The 18,975-nt window shown below is 54.8% G+C and overlaps 1 protein-coding gene across 22 annotated transcripts in view; it reads right to left on the bottom strand.

The window, feature by feature from the left end:
* Nucleotides 1-18,975, bottom strand: part of DYSF (dysferlin) — a 217,632-nt gene that overhangs the window by 62,321 nt on the left and 136,336 nt on the right. For 15 of the 22 annotated variants that reach the window (XM_041755223.1, XM_041755227.1, XM_041755230.1 and 12 more), the window contains 8 exons: nt 17,304-17,485; nt 14,612-14,752; nt 13,750-13,779; nt 12,142-12,171; nt 3,366-3,467; nt 3,083-3,244; nt 1,867-2,032; nt 1,307-1,383 (listed from right to left, as the gene is read on the bottom strand). In XM_041755223.1, the coding sequence (XP_041611157.1) occupies nt 1,307-1,383; nt 1,867-2,032; nt 3,083-3,244; nt 3,366-3,467; nt 12,142-12,171; nt 13,750-13,779; nt 14,612-14,752; nt 17,304-17,485 (890 nt within the window). Of the gene's footprint in view, nt 1-1,306; nt 1,384-1,866; nt 2,033-3,082; nt 3,245-3,365; nt 3,468-6,253; nt 6,296-12,141; nt 12,172-13,749; nt 13,780-14,611; nt 14,753-17,303; nt 17,486-18,975 lie in introns of all 22 variants that reach the window. The other 7 variants (XM_041755218.1, XM_041755224.1, XM_041755210.1 and 4 more) reach the window with 2 other exon arrangements.

Here is an 18,975-nt window from a genome sequence, read left to right as displayed (position 1 = left end):
GGCCAGAATGTGTCCCCAGTAGAAAGAATGATGAGCAGAACCCCTCTTGTTTTAGCAGCAGCTAGACCCAGGTGCACACTGGAGCTGTTCCCTTGGAAATGGCAGAAAGGTAAAAGATGCACAAGCAACAAAGAAGCAGAAATCAGCCCTAAATGTTAGAGGGAAGCTCCAGGGTAGCCCTGAGGATCCTGAGCCCAACTTAGCACCCCAGTGTGTTCTCTTGCTCCCAAGGCCAATATTTGTGTGGTGGTTTAGAGAAAATGGAATCTCCTGGATGCCCTATGTCAATAAATAGGCCAAGAGCCTATGGACAACAAGTACTGCCAACACAGCCTGGACACTCTCCGTCTAGGCAGCAGGGAAGCTCTGGGAGCCCCAGGTCCCAGGGGTATGACCAGTGACCAGCATCATGCAAAGCCAGGAGGAGGGTGACAACCTGAAAGAGCTCAAGGCTGGTGCTCACTGTGAGGCCTTTCCCCATCTCCACCGTGGGAAGGACTGGGTGATCTTGGCCCTAAGGAACTAGAGCAACCCAGGGCCCAAGGTGGGGAGAGTGCTCCCTGCTCAGTAAGAGGTGCCACAGTCCTCCCACCATGCTATTTGGCATTGGAGCCTGGGTCACCAGCTGGCCCTGGGACACTCAGTTGCTGAGTATGTAGCAAAGGGATGCCTCTTAACTCTCCACAGGGTTGGATTCCCTGAGAATAAGATCCCCCTCCTTCCCCTCACCCTTTCTTTTCTTGGAGGTGGCAGGAATGGGGCAAGAGGGACTATTGGCTTGGACACACACCCCTCCTTCTCAGCTGCTTTCAAGGTGCCCCCATACCTGAGCCTATAGTTAAACCTTACCCCCAAGCAGGGTTCTGGCTGGGGTAAGGCAATGGCGCTAGAGCACACTCAAGACTGTGTGGTCACTCTTTCCCCTGTCTTCCTTCTCTTTCATTTGCTGAGCCCAACATGATTTCCTGAGTAATCTTCAGAGAGAGCCCTCACCATGGCCCTCTAGGTAGAGGGTACTTTTTTTTTTGGCATGCTTTGGAGAAAATGACTGGGTCTTGCCCAGGTGACCACACATCGCCTTCCCCCAACCCCTCCACCCCATTCCCGACCAGACTGAAAGCTCCCATCTGGGTTCCTCCACCTATATACTGTCCAGCCACCAGGGTACGAGGGAGATGTCTTACAGAGGCAGAGGCCATGTGGTAAGGAAGGGAAGGGAGGAAGAGTGGGAGAGACAAGGAAGGGGGAGAGGCAGCCAAGGCCAGCAGAGCCAGTGTCTTTCCCGGGGGACCAGTGCTCATCTCACCTGCATAGGGATGAGGGGCTCCTTGTCATCGATGTCAATGAGCACGTCTTCCCCAGGACTGAGTAAACTCACATCATCTGTAGGGAAGAGCCATATCCATGCCTGAGAGGGGCTCCTTCAGGGTACTCGCCCCTCTCCAGCCACAACACTCAGGCAAGACACTGAGACCAAAGGCCCTCAGCCTTCCACACTTCTCAATGTCCTCTGTGTCCTTTTCTTCCTATCCAGTTCTTCCCTCTCCCATCTTCTCTCACATTCACTGTCGCCCCACCCCCACCTGGTTCTCTCTCTCTCTCCTCATCTCATAGAATCCCTGCCTTTCTGTCTCCCTCAACTCTTCCCCCACATCATCCCACCCTAGCCCTGGCCTCTCAGTTAGCCGAGAGCTGGGCGATGCCCTGAGGAAGGCAAGATTCCCACCCTCCTGGTCAGCTGAGCAAAAACCATTTCTCGCTCAGATCCAGGTAAGAGAAGGGCTTCAGGCCACGTCTCACCTGGGAAGCCCCACCTGCCCCAGCCCTTCAGCCCTGGCCCTCTCCATCAACAGCCCTACCCCCTACCTGGGCCGCCCTGTGGGGACGGACTCTCCTCGGAGTACAGGTCACACATGAAGCTCTCCAGGGAACGGATGGTACACTGGCCCACCACAGGCCGGCGGCCAAACTGGCGGTTATCAATGACCTTGATCACGATGGAGGGACAGTAGACCTCCTCCTTGGGCAGCATCTGGGCAGAGCAGGAGGGAAGCTCTGGGCTGTGGCCCGAACCCACCTCTTGGAGACTTTAGAGGAGGCGAAGGCTCTCCTTCACAGGACAAGTTCAAGGAACAGAGAATGACTTTAAACCCACACATCACCCCCAAGAGCCATAAATCCAAAGTGGTGGTTGGCCGAAGCCAGGAGCTGGCCAGGGGAAGAGAAGCCACACACCTTTTCAGTCTGCCTCTTGAATGCTGTATGCAGAGGCTGACTTTTCCCCCACAGCTCTACCTTCCGGACACATCCAGCTCAGCCTCAAGCTAAAACAAGTCTACTTTCCCTGAACCCTCACTGGTTGGGGAGGGGAAGAAGGGAGAAGTTGGCCCAGGACTCAACATTTCTTGCAGACAGTCCCCCCCAAGTGGATACTCAAGAGTTGGCTTACAGACCCAGATTCTTCTCCTCCCAACCCCTGCCCCAAAAGCACTTTGAACACAACTTGAAATAATTTATATGCTCTCCTTCGGTGGCGGCTTTGGCTCGGCCAAGAGGAGGCTCCTGTTGACAGCCACTGGGCCTGGAATTTCTCTAGCGCTTTCATCTTGCAAACCATTTTCCTTTCCTCAGACTTGCCTCACTCCGGCCACTAGGCCCAGGCAGCCTGGGGAGCTGCAGAAGGCTGAGAGCCTGAGGGCCTGTGGGCCGTGGTGGGGGGAGTCCACAGCAAGGCTAGAGGAGTACCCAGTCAGGGAAGGTCTGGAGGAAGCACGGAAGGTCAGAGCCCTGGCAGGCCCCCCGAGGGGAGCTCCAGGGGGCTGAGAACTTCCCTAGCAGGGAAGGGTGGGTCCTTACAACTCCTGTGCATGCCTGTCTGGGTAGGAAGAAGCCAGCTGACCCTCATTCATGCTGCTCACAGGCTTCAACTCTTCCAGGGAGGAGATGGTGAGCACTGCTTCCCCATTTCCACAGACAAATGAGATGGGAAAGATGCCATGACCTAGCCAGGATCCCACAGGGAGGCAGAGCAGACAGCCGAGCCCCTGACTACAGAAGGGGACAGCAGGAAGGCCAGGCTTACCACTTCCATGAAAAGGGTACAGATGTCAAAGTTGGGGTTCTTCCGGAGGTTCTTGATGACACAGGACTGCACTGTCTGGCCCCCGCACTCTACCACAAGGCTAGGGGAAGAGATGCTGGCCAGCTGGTAGCTCTTCATGTTCCGCAGGCCCCACGCCAGGATCTGGGGACACAGAGTGAGGAGAGCAGCTGGAAAGGCCCCGGCCCCCAGGAAAGGCTGGGGCCAGGAAAGGGAAGGGCCAGGCTGCATCCCCACCCCCACCCCATGCCAGGGCCCAGCTCACCTCTATGGCAGTACGCTGGAGAACAGGCTTGATGTTCTGGGGGACCATGAAGATGTTGGCCTCCCTCTGAGGTGGCGGGTAGGGCAGGTCTACGTCCTCTGACTGCAGAGGATGGCAGGTGGAGCAGAGATGGTAGGAGGAAGACCAAGGCAGAGAGATAAAAAAGAAGGGGGAGGCAGTTGGGACAGAAAGGACAAGGGTGGAGGGCAGAAATAGAGAGCCAAAGGCACACAAGTTGGGCAAGCAGGCAGGCAAAAATGAGAAAACCAAGTCAGTTTTTGCCAGGCACCATCTTTTCCAGCCATCACAATTTGAGCACCTTGGCCTGGGATTCAGGTCACCTTGTTTCAAGTGAACCCCAGGTCACCCCTCCTCCCTAATGCAGTCTCAGAGGCACCAGTGTGCTGCTGAGGGTCTCCCCATCCCTGCCACATGCACACACATGCACACACACACACGCACACACACACACACACACTGCACACTTTCATCCTAGCACATCCACTCCAGCCTCACTTGGGCACAGAGAGGACCACATTTCTCCCGCTAGCCTGGTTCTCCTGCCCCCAGGCTCAGGCACTTCCAACGTGCCAACCACCTTGGTGTCCCTCCTCCATCCCCCACACCACACCCAGACACCTGCCAGCCCTGAACCCCTACTTCTCACATCTGTCCACCACAAAGACAGAACACTCGCTCTGTGAGCCAGAAAGAGAATTTACAAATAGGAGAAGGGGATGTACGTGCCCATTATTCACGGGTGCTAACAGGAACTGCTGGGGAGGGTCCTTCACCACCATAGGCCAAAGATGAGAGCAGCATGTGTCAACTCTGCTGACTGAGGGTTTGCCAGAAAGACTGAGCCAAAAATCCCCCATGATCATGAAGAAATACACAGGGAAGCATCAGGGGCAAAGCAGGCTGTGTCACTGTAGACGAACCAACTACCAAGTCTCACAATGCTTAGGAACACAGGCTCCACCAGCTACTGACTTACATCAATTATTTCATCTTTCCATGGCTCCATTTTTTTGATCTATAAAATAGTTATTAAAAGTTGCCAAAACTCGGGATGCCTGGGTGGCTCAGCGGTTGAGCATCTGCCTTTGGCCCAGGACCTGATCCTGGAGTCCTGGGATCGAGTCCCACGTTGGGCTCCCTGTATGGAGCCTGCTTCTCCCTCTGCCTGTGTCTCTGCCTCTCTCTCTATCTCTCAAGAATAAATAAATAAAATCTTTGGAAAAAAAAAAAAGTTGCCAAAACTCTAGATTAATGTGAGGCTTGAAGAAGTTAATACTGACACTTAGAACAGCACCTGGTTCACATGGACCCTCAACAGGTCTCCGAGCCCACATTGCACCTTTGTGGCAATTAAAGAAAGATGTCCCTTCCTTGAGACTCTTTACTTCCACCTCAGAAAATCGTCGTATTTTACTAGCTTCTTAGAACAAGACACTTTACTGCCACCTACTGGAAAATTGTTATAATAAATACAAATACATAATGCCTGCACTGGAAATTGTATCTCCTTAGACACAGTGCCCTTGTGCAGTGCACAACCCACACTTCCATACAAGAAGGCCCTGACACTCAGAAAATGTTGACTATTAAATAAAAGAGCTAGGCTGGACACTTTACAGAGCCTGCCTTGTGTAACCTCATTTAATAAACAATGGAATCAGTGGATTAATTCTCCAAGTGACTTGCTTTGGGCTCCTTCTCAAAGGATGGTGCACCCATGTACAAATGCTCTGACGTAGATGGTGGGAGCAGCTGGAGCACTGAGACACATGGGCTTCCCCTTGCCTCCATGAATCACTTCACAACCAACCCCAGTTGTCACTCTTGCCCTGTGACACACACTACACTTCCCCAACCTGCAGGGGTTAAGAAGCTCATTTCTAGTATTGGTTGGGCCTCAGTTCTAGTTCCAGCCCTGCCGCCTTCTAGCTGTTTGACCTTGGGCAAATTACTCAATGCCTGTGACTCATTACCCTCCTATGAAGATCCAGGATAACAATACCCCTCGAGCCTGCTCCAACAATTCAGTGAGAACAAACCTCAAGTGTCTGGCACCCGGGAGCTGCTCAGTCAATGGCAGCAATTGTAAGGATGGCATTATTGTTGTCAGTACCATTGTTTTCACCAGGAGGGCTGTTGCTCTCCCAGGGTGACTTGAGGAGAACTGGGCCCCCAGTAGCATTTCTCAGAACAACACTGGCTTCCGAACTACCCCTATGTCACACAGGCACCAAGTGAAGGAATTCATAATCTTCCTCCAGACCTTCAAAGCAGGTGACATGGGATAGGAAATGCCTACATTTTTGGACTGGCTGGGAGACAAACACTGTCAGGAGGAGTGGCAATGTGCGGAGCTGCCACAGGGCACAACTCCATGGCCTGCTGGGCATGTCACAGTTCATTTAAGTAGTGGCCTGGAGGGTGGAGGTGGGGCCCTTTAAAAGAAAGGTTTTGCCTGAAGGTCTGCTCATGGTCTGTTTGTGGCCTGCTTAAGGCTGGTGCCCAGCCCGATGTGAGGGGCCCAAGGCCCAAACCCCAATACCGAAAGGAGCAAAAAAGAAGGGACTGGGGAGGCAGAAAGATCAGGCCCTTCTCACATGCTTATACCGTTCTCCTGAATCACGAGAAAAACTCATTAATATATTCCCCCACCCTGAACATTTCTCTCCAGGCCCCCCAAACTCTGGGCAGTGTCCCTCTGATTCCTGTTTATCCCTCATTTGCACATTCAGGCTTTCCTCCCAGCTCTGCTGAGCTCCATGGTGACGACATTCCCCTCTACAGACTGAGGACCAGGCTCCCCATTTTCAGGAACCTGTGTGTGAGGACAGGGAACAAGAGCCTTGAGCAGGCTTGAGCTCCAGTACCGTTTGGAGGAGGCCCTGGAGGAAGAAGGCAGGTGCACACAGCTGCGGAACACCAGGCCCAGCAGAAGCAGAAGGAAGAAAGAAGCAGAGACAGTGGTTAGAGGTGTGTCCATGGGCAGCTTCCTTGCCACAGCATGAGGCCACCATTCTCATCCCAAACCCATCTCTGTCCACCTCACCATCCCCCCAGGGGTCTAGGCACATGTTTGCTCCCTGCCATTTGTCAGCAGGACCCTGCCTCTGCAGCCTACCCCCACACTCCACAGCCCCGGCCTGCAAGCCACCACCACAGCCCCCATCCTCCTCCCCAGCGTGCACACCCACATGCCCATTCATCCCTCTGGAGTTATCGCTGCACAGCCACACCTAAAGCCTCCCTTGTTTCCAGCCACGTCCAATCCCGAGCTCCCCAGCAGCTGGATCGTTTCCTTCCCTATTTAGAGACGGTCTCTCATATCCATCCCTGCCCTGCTCTGTGTCTTCCAGCAGCCTCCCTCCTTCTCCCCTCTCTTGCTTCCACAAGGCCCTCTGCCCCCAGCACGCCTGCTCCAGAAACTTCACTGTCCTAAATCAACGACAGCCTGCTTGTAGCTCAACCCAAAGGCCACTGGCAGGCTCGCATCTCTCCCTCTCCTCAGCAGCATCCTGCCAACTGACCTCGGCCTCCTTCCTGAGACTGTCTCTGTGGTTTCTCTCTGCTGCCCCTTCCCCCTCACCCCCCTCTGTTGGCTGAGTCTCCTCAGCCAGTTTCCTGGGCTTTCTGCCTTCAGACCCACATTGCCTACCTCTTCCTGCTCAGTTTGCCCATGTGCCCCACTGGCCTCTAACACTGAACAGGTCCCAAACTGGATCAAGTTATCCCCTCAAAACCTGCTCTCTCCCCATGTTATCTCAAAACCAGCCGCACCATCCACCTTGACCATCAAGCCAAAAAGCCCCACGCCACCCTTGGCTCTCCTCCCCTTCTCACCATGTCCCATGGACCACCTGGCCTTCATGATTCTGTCTCCTAAACTTCTCACATGCCCATCCACCTGTCTCCTTCCCTCACCCCCTCACCTGCATTCACCAGCATCCCCCTAAGTGGTCTCCTTGCATCTGGTTTTGCAAATTCCTTCCCAAGAGAGCCAATGTGTGCTGTATTCTGCAACCAGGGGAAGTGTTCTAAGAATTTCATTCTGTTTAAAACCTGTCAAACGCTCCCCAGCTGCTCAGGATGAAGTCCAAGTTCCTTAACATGGCCTCCAAGACCCCTCATCTTCTATTTCCTTCTGACTTCTCTGGTCCTGCCTCCCACTAGATAATCTTCCATTCTGGGATCCCAGAGAATGATGAGCCACCTCCCCATACATGCTCAACACTGGCCCTCCTGAACACTAGCAAGTTGTAGAGGCAGCACACTCTCTTTTCCTTTGAGGCTTGGAGTTGCCAGTCCCTCTGAAATGCTCTTCAGCCCACCTCAACTGGCCACCTCCTTCTCAGACTTCAGATCTCCATTTAAATCCTCCCTGGTGTCTTGAGCTCAAGATAAGCAGCCCCATGGCTTCCGCAGCAACTTGCCTCACTCCCACTGAAAGACACACCACCCTGTGCCATCCATGTGTGTTCCACTGGCAGCTCTGCCCACGGGGACCACAGCTGAAATCCCTGTCCAAGGACTACAGGATGATGAATGAGTATTTGAGGGGAGGGAGGGATGGCAGAGGAATGAATGGGTGGGCAGATGGTTGAATAAAGAACCCACCCACACACTCTCCCTTCCTCCCCAGCACTCCTGTCTGCATCAACCTGCTCCATGGGTCCTCACCAACCCCCTTCCCCATGCCTGCTCCTCGCTCCCTCTGACTGAATGGGCTTCCCAGACCACCTTCCTGAATCTAACACATCTCTCGGGGTCTCATTCAAGCTCTCCATTTTCCAGAAAATCTCCCAACTGTTCCAGAAACTTCTTACCACCCTATGATAAGGTCCTGACTGGTCTGTGACACCTCACTGTGAGAGTCCTGTGGCCCTGGCCAGATGACCAGACTCCTGAGCCTGAGTTCCTCAACTTCTGGTCCAGACAATGTGAGGGGCTCAACACCCTCTTCCAGGCCAGTGATTCTCGGGGAGGGTGGGGGGCTGCAGCGATCCTATCACATCCAGGGAAGCATATCGACACTGCCAGAGGGTAGACGCAGACTCCAAGTATCACCAGGACATTCTAATTCACTGTCCTATGTGATACGAGGACTCTGAGGACCACGAACCTGGAGGGCAGCTATACAAGGAAGTCTAATTAGATGAAGCCACCCATGACCAATCCCTCCCTCGCACCCCACCCCCTGCCACCCTGAGTGCAGGCAGACCTGGGGCCACCCCACTGATGGGTCCTACAGGTGTGCAGGGTGTTTACTGAACTGCCTCACATCAAGAGGACAGGGACCCAAGAACAGATGAGGCTCTCTCCCCCGTCAGAGCAAAATCTACCCTTATGTCCCCTTCAGTCTGTTCAGCAGGCCAGCTGAGCACAGAGAGCTGAGGACAAGCCTTGAGGGGGACTTCCTCCCCTAGGTCGGAGGGCCACCACACTAGACAGACATTCATTCCCAGGGCAGGGCTGGGGGAAGGGTTGACCTCCCCCCACACACACACCAAAGTTGTCCTGTTAGCAGTGGCCCCAGAGACTCCCACCTCACCGAGCCAGGACGGTCAGAGGACCCTCTAGACATTCAGATCTGGCTCCTCCGGGAGCTCCAGGCGGGGGCAGCCAGGCGTGCTGGGAGGGCTCCATTGTCTGCCTGCCCCACCCAGCTCGTTAGGAACAACATGTTGCTCTAATTACACTTCCCAGGAAAAACAGTGTTTTAAATTAAGGCCTTGGGGGAGGGAAAGGGGGATGGGGGGACCACTGGGTTTATTTTCCTGATTGCAAAACACCAAAAATTTCCTTCTCGTGGATTTGGGGGTGCCAGAGAGTACCTCGTGTACGTCTCCAACTAGAAGCCATACCCTGGATTTGGAAGGGGACAGAAAGACATCCGGTTGGCCCCCTGAGCCCTCAGGGAAAAACAGCCATGGAGCGTGCAGTCCCTTCTAGCAGGGCATCCCCCGCCTCGGAGCAAGACAGGAGCGGCAGGACCAAGGGTAATACCCCGAAGAGCGCCCCCTTAAATGGTCAGGTCTGCAAGCCTCAGCTGTGCCCACTGGGTCCCCCAGTGGGATCTCCCTCTGCACAGAGTCCCACATCCTCGGGGCCCCCCGTTGTTAAGGAAACCACCATCACCTCTTCTGCCACCGGTGTGTACGTGTGTGCGTTCTTACACATATACACACTCGCGCACATGCACGCTCTCCAGTTCTCAGGAAATCTAAAATTGCAGTTTCTTTGAACTCACTCCCCTTGGCAGCACGGACCGCCTTTGTTCTCCAGACAAAAAGGAAAAGAAACGAGACAGAGGGCTCAGAAGAGGCGGGAAGAAGGAGGGAGAGAAGGAGCCGGAGGCCAAGGAGCAAATCAAGGAAGAGGGAAACAGGAAGGGAGAGCGGAAGAGGAGAAGGTGAGCAAGGCTCAGGAAGGCGAGGGGCGGGGGTGTTCTTGCTCTACTCTGACAGAAACTGGGGAGCTGGGGACGGAAGTTCTCCCCTCACCCATGCTCTCTGCAAGGACCCAGGTCTCCCAGACATCAACGAAGCCTCAAAGACACAAGGCAAGAGTCCCAGTTCCCCGGGCCAGAGCTCCCAGAGAGGGCTGCTCCAGATGGGCATAAAGCCTGGGGGAGGGGAAATCATGCCACACAACAATATGGCCCCAGGTGGTGACAAGCCCCCAGCCCAAGGCAATTCCACCTAGATCCCAATCCCCAACTCCTTCTGCCAATCCCTGCTTCTGATGTTAGCTCAGTGTCACCTCTTCCAGGAAGCCATCCTCACTGTCCTCCAGTGGCTCTGGGAGCCATCAGCACAGCTTAGGAAGATGTCATTCCCAGACACTCTGTCCCCCACACTGGCGTGGAATGCACTGGCCAGAGGCACTCCCCACCAGAAAGGCTGTCCTTAAAGCATCCTTCAGAGTCACAAAAGCCTCTTACCTGGTCCTGCCCCCTGCTCCCCAGCCCACACCCCCTGCAGCCACTAGCTTCCAAACGAACCCATCTGCCCTGTCTGCTCCCAGACTTCCAAGGGCCAGTGCCCTGTCTGCTCCCAGACTTCCAAGGGCCAGTGGCCCAGAATCTAAACTGCCTGAATGCCTTCCCACAGCCTCAGGGAAGCTGGTGCACTTTTCACGAGGATCAGGCCGGGAGCCTGGAGGGAGTTGAAGGGAGGGGGATGCAAGGCAGGAGTCTGGCCACAGCAAAGACAGAAAACTTCTGTTAAGGCATCAGGCTTCCTATGGACCCAGCAGCAGCAGCTGGACTAACCTATCCCTGGAGATTCTTGAAATGAAATAGGACCCAAGACCTCGGTATGAGGCTTAGCCTTCAAGTGCAAGGCAAGTGGCTGAGCCATGGAGCCCTGGGTCTGGCCCCCGAGAAGGAGGTGATCCACAAGATCATCCTCTGGGGTTCTTCCCTGGACTGCCTGATACTCCATTCATCCCATGGGGCCTTCGACCCCTTGAACCTGCTGACTCAGCCCAGCCCCATGCCCAACAGACCCTCAAGATTTGCTCTCCTCTCACCCTGCTGACCCACACCCCACCTCAGCCTGTGGCCTGGCTGGCTCTGTGGCAGGACACTTGGCCCTCTTCAGGGTCTGGCCCAAAAGCGGCAGATTTTAATTTGCTTCTTGACAAGACCACAGCCAGAGCCCCGCTCTCGGAATCTGAGCCTTCACTGTTACATATTACAAATCCAGCTATTAAGGACTTTAGCTTTTTTTAATAACTCATCCCTGGGCTGGGTCTTCTTCAGAGCAGGCTGTGGGTTTTGGCCACAAAGTGCTTTCAATCAAGAGGAAGGGCTCCGTGCTGCTTCCCTGGACAGGGCTCGGCTCCCCTTTCCAAATCGGCAGTCTTTCGCAACTGCGGCCAAAAGCAGGAGGCTGCCTGTCAGGCACAATTATAGCCAGCTCACTTGGCGGACCCCACCTTGGTCTGGGAGCAAAAGGAAGTGAGGTAAGGGGCGCGGGGCCTGCGGATCCCACATCCTGACCCTGCATTTCGAGTCCAAATTGCACTGGAAATGTCAAAGGGTGCCCGCTCCCAGCCTGGGGATTCCCTGATGGCAGGAAGTGGCTGCCCTTTCCCCAGCCCATCTGACCAGGGCTCTCCTTCCTGTCTCCCTGCCCAGGCCTCTGCCCAGGCCTCTGCCCCTGCTCACTCCTGAGGACCTGCGCACAGAGGGGGTGCAGGAGGCCATAAGGGAACATGCTCCTTATCCCTCGTGGCAAAGGATGTGGCCTTACTTCCTCTGGAATTCAATCCCAATCTTCTTCCAGAACCTAGGAATCCCCAACCCCACCAGCCCCTAAAGCAGCCAGGCCCTAAACTGGTGCTTGGCCCTTTGAGCCAAAGGCGCATTCCCCGTCTTTCTGCAGCAAAGTCTGGCTAACGCTACCTTCACCAGAAAGGCTTCCTTGACTACTCTAGCCCCCTTATGAAGATTATATTCTTGAAAACATGCCACCTGGTACTCAGCCAGATGAGACCCTGCATTTCTGCCAGGAGATCTAGATGAATTCAGCCTCCGACAGGGCAGCAAGCCTTCTGAGGCCAGAATCACACTAGGATATACCCCCATGCAGCCCTGGATCAGCACAGAGTAAGGGGAGTGAAATCCAGTCAGGTCTCTGAGTGGCAGATGTCCACTGAGGCACCAGGAACCCAGAAGGCTCTGCGGCACCTGCCCAGAGGCGAGCCTTCTCCTTCCCTCTGCCCTCCTGCACCCAGCTGCGAGGGGCCAGCTCACCTCTTCCAGGATTCCTGACATATCCTGTACCTAGGCCGCAGCATGGGATGATCCATGTCCAGGAGATTGGTGGAGGGAAGAGAGGAGGGAGGGTAAAAGTTTACCATCAGTGACACGGAGACTCGGCTGGGGCAGAGATCAACACATCAGATTCACCCTAAGAGAAGCCAAGAGAAACTGCCTCCCATGGAGGGTATGGGGGGTGTGCATCTAGCCATGCCTTCCACATGGTTCCTTGAGAAGGAAGGTGTGATGGGGTGTCGATGCAGAGACTGGTGGAGAGGCCAAAGTGTTTACCTAGAGCCCTGGCATCTCTGGAGGTGACAGGTGGTGGGAAGGGTCGCAGACCCTGTGCAGCACCCCCAGGAAACAGCCAGGCCTCACCCACTGGCACTGCTGTTTCTGCTGAAGCATATGGATTTGGAGAGGCAAGGAGAAACCACCCAGATCCCCAGGGGCAGGCAGGCCTGAGAGCAGGAGCTTGGACTGGACAGGAGAGAGAGAGAGAGAGGGAGACAAGCCAAAGAGGTGGGGGGGACGGAGGGGAGAAGTAGAGGGGTAGAGTGGGGAACAAGCAATAAAGGAGAGCCCCGCTGAGTAAGAACTGTCTGCAAATTGTGCAGGCTGCCTCGTCGTAAGGGGGGAGGCCTCCAAACACAGCCCAAAGGACCACTTCTCAAAACTGCAGCTGAGCCTGGCAGAGAATAGTACTTCCTGAATCAAATTAGCAGGGTTCCAGGAAAGCTCTACATTTTCTACCATGACCCCCACAAGAAGGGGAGCAGGGAGCAGGGAATAAAGCAGAGGGAAGAAAACCAGGTCATGGTGGCAACAAGGAGCCAAGGAAGAGTGTCTCAATCACAACTTGGGGACCAAGCATGGCTCAGAGCCCCTGGAGAGCTTCTGAGTACACAGGGTTGCTGCCCTGTCCCCTGAAGGTACACTTCAGCCCGTCTGAAGTAGGGCCTGAGACTTGGCATTTCTTACCACACCTCAACAGTGTTCAGCACTGGCTGCACATTAAAATCCCGTGGGGAATGGAGATGGGTGGGGGGATAAGGTAACTGGGTGATGGGCACTAAGGAGGGCACTTGATGGGATGAGCACTGTGTGTTATATTATATGTTGGCAAATTGAATTTTAATTTTTAAAAAATCCCCCAGGGAACACCAAAGGCTACCAAGGCCTGGGCCACTCCTCCAAGAAGTTGTGTTTTGATCGGTCTGGGGTGCAGCCTGAGTACTGGTGATCTCTAAAGCTGCCCCCAGGGATTCTAATATGCCACCCAGATGACAGCCACTGGTCTGGGTGACTGCAAGGTCATTTAATTCTGAGATCTGTGATTCTCGGGCTTCTCCGGGAAGAAGGGCAGGAAAGACCAGAGCCAGACAGGGACCCCAGCCCCTGCCCACCCTACCCCGTGGCCCCCCTGGGGCCTTCCTCTGCTTGGCCGCAGGATGGTGGTGACACGTGTATGCCTGATGGCCCTTCCTAGCCCGGGGTGGTTGGGCGGCGGGGGGGGGGGGGGGGGGGGGGGGGGGGGGGGGAACCCTGCAAGCCAAGAGAGGTGCAATTGGTTACAGAAGAAAAGGGAAGAGCAAGACTTACCTCAAAACCAGGAATATGGTGAATGGCCGGCTAGGTACAGAAGAAAGAGAGCTTTGGTCAGATGCCTGGCACCCAAGCCCTCAACACCCTGCTTTCTGCCCTGGCTAGGCAAACCCATTTCCCACCACAAAATGACACTCATGGAATGCGTCAGTGATCAGACAGTGCAGGGGTTTACAGAGTCTAGTCCTCGAAGGCCTAGGGGACTCGTCAGAGGAATCTGGAGGTGGTGGGTAACCTCAAAGGAAAGCCAGGTTTGTGGTATGTGGTGCTCCCCTCCAGACACCTCACCCAGAGTAGCCCTATTTCTACCTGGCTTACATTGTGAGGTTCACATCACAGTAAGAGGAAGTTTGGAGATGTGGCTATAAACCAAACGCCTTCTTTCATAACAGGGAGGTGGCTGGCCCTGGGTCATGGAGCTAGGCCAGGGCAGAGGTGGCACTAGACCAGAGGCCCTGCCCTTACCTGCCCGTGGAGATGCCCCCAACACACTTAAGCCTCCCCAAACCAGATCACAGAGGTCCTATTCCCAGAAACCACCTCAAGTTATGACCCAGCGATAAAGATATCCAATGGCCAGAAGATTCAGGCATTCTAGCACAATCCGGATCCCAATACTCTCCCTAACAGAGCATGTTGTGATTTGGGGTTCAGAAAAGATGGGCAAAACCCAACCCTTAGCAGGAGGCCTGACAGCAGGTGACTGTTCAGTGTTCCCCAATGACTGCAGGCCTCCAATCAGTGAAGAGGGATTGATTGCAGTCCCCTCTACTCCAGAGGGGCATCCCCTCCCTGGGCTCCCTGTCACCCCTACTATGTATGTACTCCCTGCCTGAATATGGATATGAACCAGCCTCACCTTTTCTCTCTGGATGAGCTCAAAAGAGGCCAGCAGCTCCCCCGCCGACTGGCTGCCCCTAATCAGTGGGAACCAGGCCAGCCGGGGTGTCCGCTCCAGGCTGGGCTGACAAATGCAGCGTCCCATAAACTCATCTGCACCCTAGACCGGGCATGAAAAAAGAGTCAGCATCTCCCAGTCCAGGACTCTGAGTGGCCTCAGAGCAACCACCAGACCTATATCCAGCCTCCTGAACTAGAAAGGGACTCAAGAGTTGTGGCAGCCCCTGGTGCAGAATGGTACACTCTGTCCCCCACCCCCTTAGCAACCACTTCAAATCCCCATCAAGGTCAAAAATGCCTCCATATGTCTAACTAGCCTCACCTTGATTTAATTTCAAGCTCTGAGCCCCTTAGAGACCACAGTGACAGCTCCCTAGCATTTTGCTAACACCCTCAGCATGGTAGGTGTTTACATTTCCAAAGGCTTTTGCATCTCCTTTAAATTCCCCACTTCCTAGCTGGGAAATTGTGATCACTCATCAAATTAAATGAGTCTTGTTAAAATGATATTTTAGTCTTATTCATCTGCTCAGGACCTTCCATGGTTCCCACTCCCTGGAGGATAGAACCCCCATCTCCTGGCATGGAAAGCCCCTCACTGGAGCCTACTTGCCTCTCCCGCCCTGCCTCATTCCCTCCGCACACCCCCTGCTCCAGTCTGCTGGCCTCCATTGACCTCTCAGCCCCTGGTCTTCACATGAGCCATCTTCCCCAGCTGTGCTGCTCTCTGACCTTCTCAGCCATCACCCATGGCCCTGCCCAAGCATGGCCCTCTGTCATGGGCCTCCATGACCTCACTGTCCTGTGACCTCCAGCCGTGTGATTAGCATCCCCAAGGTGGCAGCAGCAGGACTGGGGTCTTGGCCAGATGGTGCTGCAGCCTTTACAAGCCCTGGTGCCTTGCCGAGGCCCTCATCTGGAGAGATGGAGCAGAACTTCTGGGAAGCACCACTGACTGCAGTCATGACACTGCTGGGGATGTCCCACACAGCAGATGATAGTCCAGCATCAACCACTCAGTGTAGACAGCAGCCACAGCGCTGGGAGGGGTCCTGGAGGCCCCTCTGGCCTGTGGGTTGCCCCATTCGCTGTGGTTCATGGAGAGGTTATGGGGAGGGGATCCTGGGCAGCCAGGCCAGCAGGAGCTCCAGGCAATGGCTACAGTCACTTGATATGTTAACAAGGTATGCAGCCTCTGCTCTGCCCCAGGACCCTGGAGCCCAGCCACCTGGAAGATGCCATGGCTCTTCTCCCCCTGGGACCCTCAGGCCCTGGCCTGCAGGAGAGAGACAGGGTCAGAGCAACATTTTCAAAAGAGGAGGTGGGATGCTATTGGAAGAAAGGCTGTGTGCAGCCAGGCTCCCGGCTCACCTTGATCTAGCACTCGCACCTGCTCCTCTGCCAAGCCCCTGGCCCAGCACATCCTGGTCCTCCCGCTCCTCCCTTCTTTCTGCCCCCAAGGTGCCAGGCCCTGTGCTCTTCCCCAGACAGTTCCAAACAGACTCTTCCTCCAGTTGATCAGCCCCCTGACAGAGCCAAGGGAAGAGCCCATAGGTGGACCTTCCCAGCTCAGGCTTATGATTCACTGCCCACTGCCAGCTGGCCCCCTCCACCTGGTGGGACACCCCAAACAGCATCACCTTGCCCCACCCCCTAATTACCACACCTTCCCAGAGAACCTGACATCCAGCCATGGCAACTCTTTCTGGAAATATCTTCCAAATCCTGCCCCTCCCCTTCTATCCACTGCCACCCCACCCAACCTCAGGCCCCTCTACCAAACATGCTGTCAGGCAACCCGTCTCTCCCTTCTCTTCTTTTCAAAATGTTGCCTGACCACCTCACTCCCCTTCTCCCCAGGCTTCCTACTCCTGTCTCCTCCTTCCCAGCTTGCTCTCGGCTCTCCTTATCTCCCTTTGCCCTGTGCTGGGCTGGAATGCCCTAATACCCCAATCATGTTTCCTTCAGGGCCTGGGTCTTTCCCAAGGCCTTCCCTCAAGTTCCAGCCCTGGGCTTTATCTCCCTCCTGGGAATCTTCTAGAGCTGCACCTTGTGGCTGTTTAAACATAAAGTTTAATTAATTACAACTAAAAATTAAAATTGAGTTTCTCAGTTGCAGTAGCCACTTTTCAACTGCTTGATTGCCACCTGTGGTGAGCAGCTCCCGTTCCAAGCAGCGCAGCAGGGCCATAGGGCTTTGCCAACACCGCAGGAGGTTCTGTAGGAGGCCCTCCCTGTACCACTGGAAGCATCTCTGCTCTGTGGGTAATTCTCGCCTCCCACCTACACTGGGAACTCCAAGTGCTAGCCACTCAGCCCAGCACATAAGTGCTTGATAACTGGAGAGTCGATGCATCTCTCGATGGGGAGAAGAGACTACTGGCCTGGGGTCTTAGAAGCAAGTTAGAGGCAGAGACACCCTGACCCACAGCCAAATACCCTTTCCAGTTCCATCCCCTTTCCCTGATGCATGCACAGCACGTGTGTAAGCAATCCGTTATCAATTACTCTGGAATAGTTTTAACTGCTCTGTAGCCTGTGGGGTCAGGGGAAAGACCATCTGGCTGGGTACCCCTCCCAGTGGTGTCTCCTCCTGGCTCCTGGAGGCCACAGGCAGTGAGGGGACGAGAGAGGAAGGCAGGTGGACTCACGTAGGTGTCGTGGTCATACAGCTCCACCACAATGCTGGGCGGCTGCTCAGCGATACTGGCTGGCTCACCAAAGATCTCAATCTCATAGAAGATAAGCGTCTGGTCCCAGGTGGGGTTCAGAGTGTTCTTCGCCACCACTGTCTTCTGGCTCTGGTGCAGGAAGGAGACGATGGCGTAGGGATCTGTGTGGGCCAGGCCCAGGGAAGGGAGGCAGGACATAGCAGGGACCGTGAGAATTGTCTCTGCTCGGGCTTCATGTGGGTCACAAAGCCGGAGCAGAATCGTGGCTGCTGCTCTGGAGCAACAACCTACAGGTTGGAGCCCATTTCCCCAGCCACCACCACCCACCCCACCCCAGGCCCAGTCCTCTAATAAGGCCAGCTGGTGGGCTACAGGGGAGAAATGGAGCCGAGGTCCAGGAGAGCAGGCTCAGAGAACCAAAGAACTTCCCTTCTGGGCTTCTTACCGGACTGGCCACTGGGAGCCAGGTCCAGCTAGGAGAAGTGAGTGCCTGGATGATGCGTTCCTTCATTCATCCCACAAGCATTTACTGAGTGCCTTCTGCATGCCAGGCCAAGAGCTAGGAGCTCAGGGCTGAGAATGCAATTAGAGCAAAACCATAATCCATACAAGCAACTATAAAACTACAATTCTGATCAGCGCTTTGAAAGTGGATAAAAGTCACAGTGGCGTGAAAGAGGTTCCTTGAGAAAGGGAGAGTAGAGGAGAGATGCTGGTGCCATCAGACTAGGGTGCCTAGGCCTGTATTTTAGCAAGCCCACTCCGGCTGCCACATGGAGAATAGCCTGGAGGAGGCAGGGACACCAGTAATGAGGCCTCTGCCAGGATTCAGGTGAAGATGGTGGTTCTCAGATGGGCGAGCACACTAGAGGGAAGCACATGGACTCAAGAGCTGTTTAGCAGTGGGTGATGTGACAGGAACCCTAAGATCCCTGCAGCTCCAAACTATTCTAAAGCCTGCCAGCCCCAGCCATGCCAGCTGGGGCCCACCCGCTAGTCATTCCCCCTGCCTGCTCCCAAAGGGAAATTAGTGTTACTAGAGAAGATTCTAGGGCCATGGCTCTCAAATGTGAGCATACAACAGAATCACCTGGAAGGCTTACCCAGACTGGGCCCCACGCCCAGGGACGTATTAATCGGGTCTGCTGCTGAGAATCTACATTTCTGACAAGTTCCCAGAGGGAACTGATGCTGTTTTCCAGGGCCACACTTGGGAAACTAGTGTAGGAGAAAGTCCTATGGAATTGAGTACATGTAATCTGGGATAGGGGCAAAGGGTTGGAGGAGGGGCTCCTCCAACTTCTCTCACTAGGATGTCAGACTGGGGGGCAGGTCCAATTCACTGCCACTTTATAAGACTCAAGGTGCCAAATACTGAAGGACAAGAAAGTCTTGAGATGCAGAGAGCTGGTGGCTAGATGCTAGATGTCGGGAGGGCTGAGCCCAAATAGCCTAACACATGCCCTCCACCCTTGGCTCCCCACTCCAGCCTGCAGCCCCCTTCACCCTCTGAGCCTCATAGTGCCCCAGATGTGCCCTAATCCTCATGTGACCTTAAGAGAGCCTGAGCGCTAGAGGTCCGGTGCTGGGATGTCCAACTGTAATCCTGGGGCTGCGATGGGGAGATAGCACTTCTCCAAAACAGGAAGGG

Source organism: Vulpes lagopus, chromosome 5, assembly GCF_018345385.1.
Source record: "Vulpes lagopus strain Blue_001 chromosome 5, ASM1834538v1, whole genome shotgun sequence".
Taxonomy (NCBI): Eukaryota; Metazoa; Chordata; class Mammalia; order Carnivora; family Canidae; genus Vulpes; species Vulpes lagopus.
This window is presented reverse-complemented; position numbering and strand designations above follow the sequence as displayed.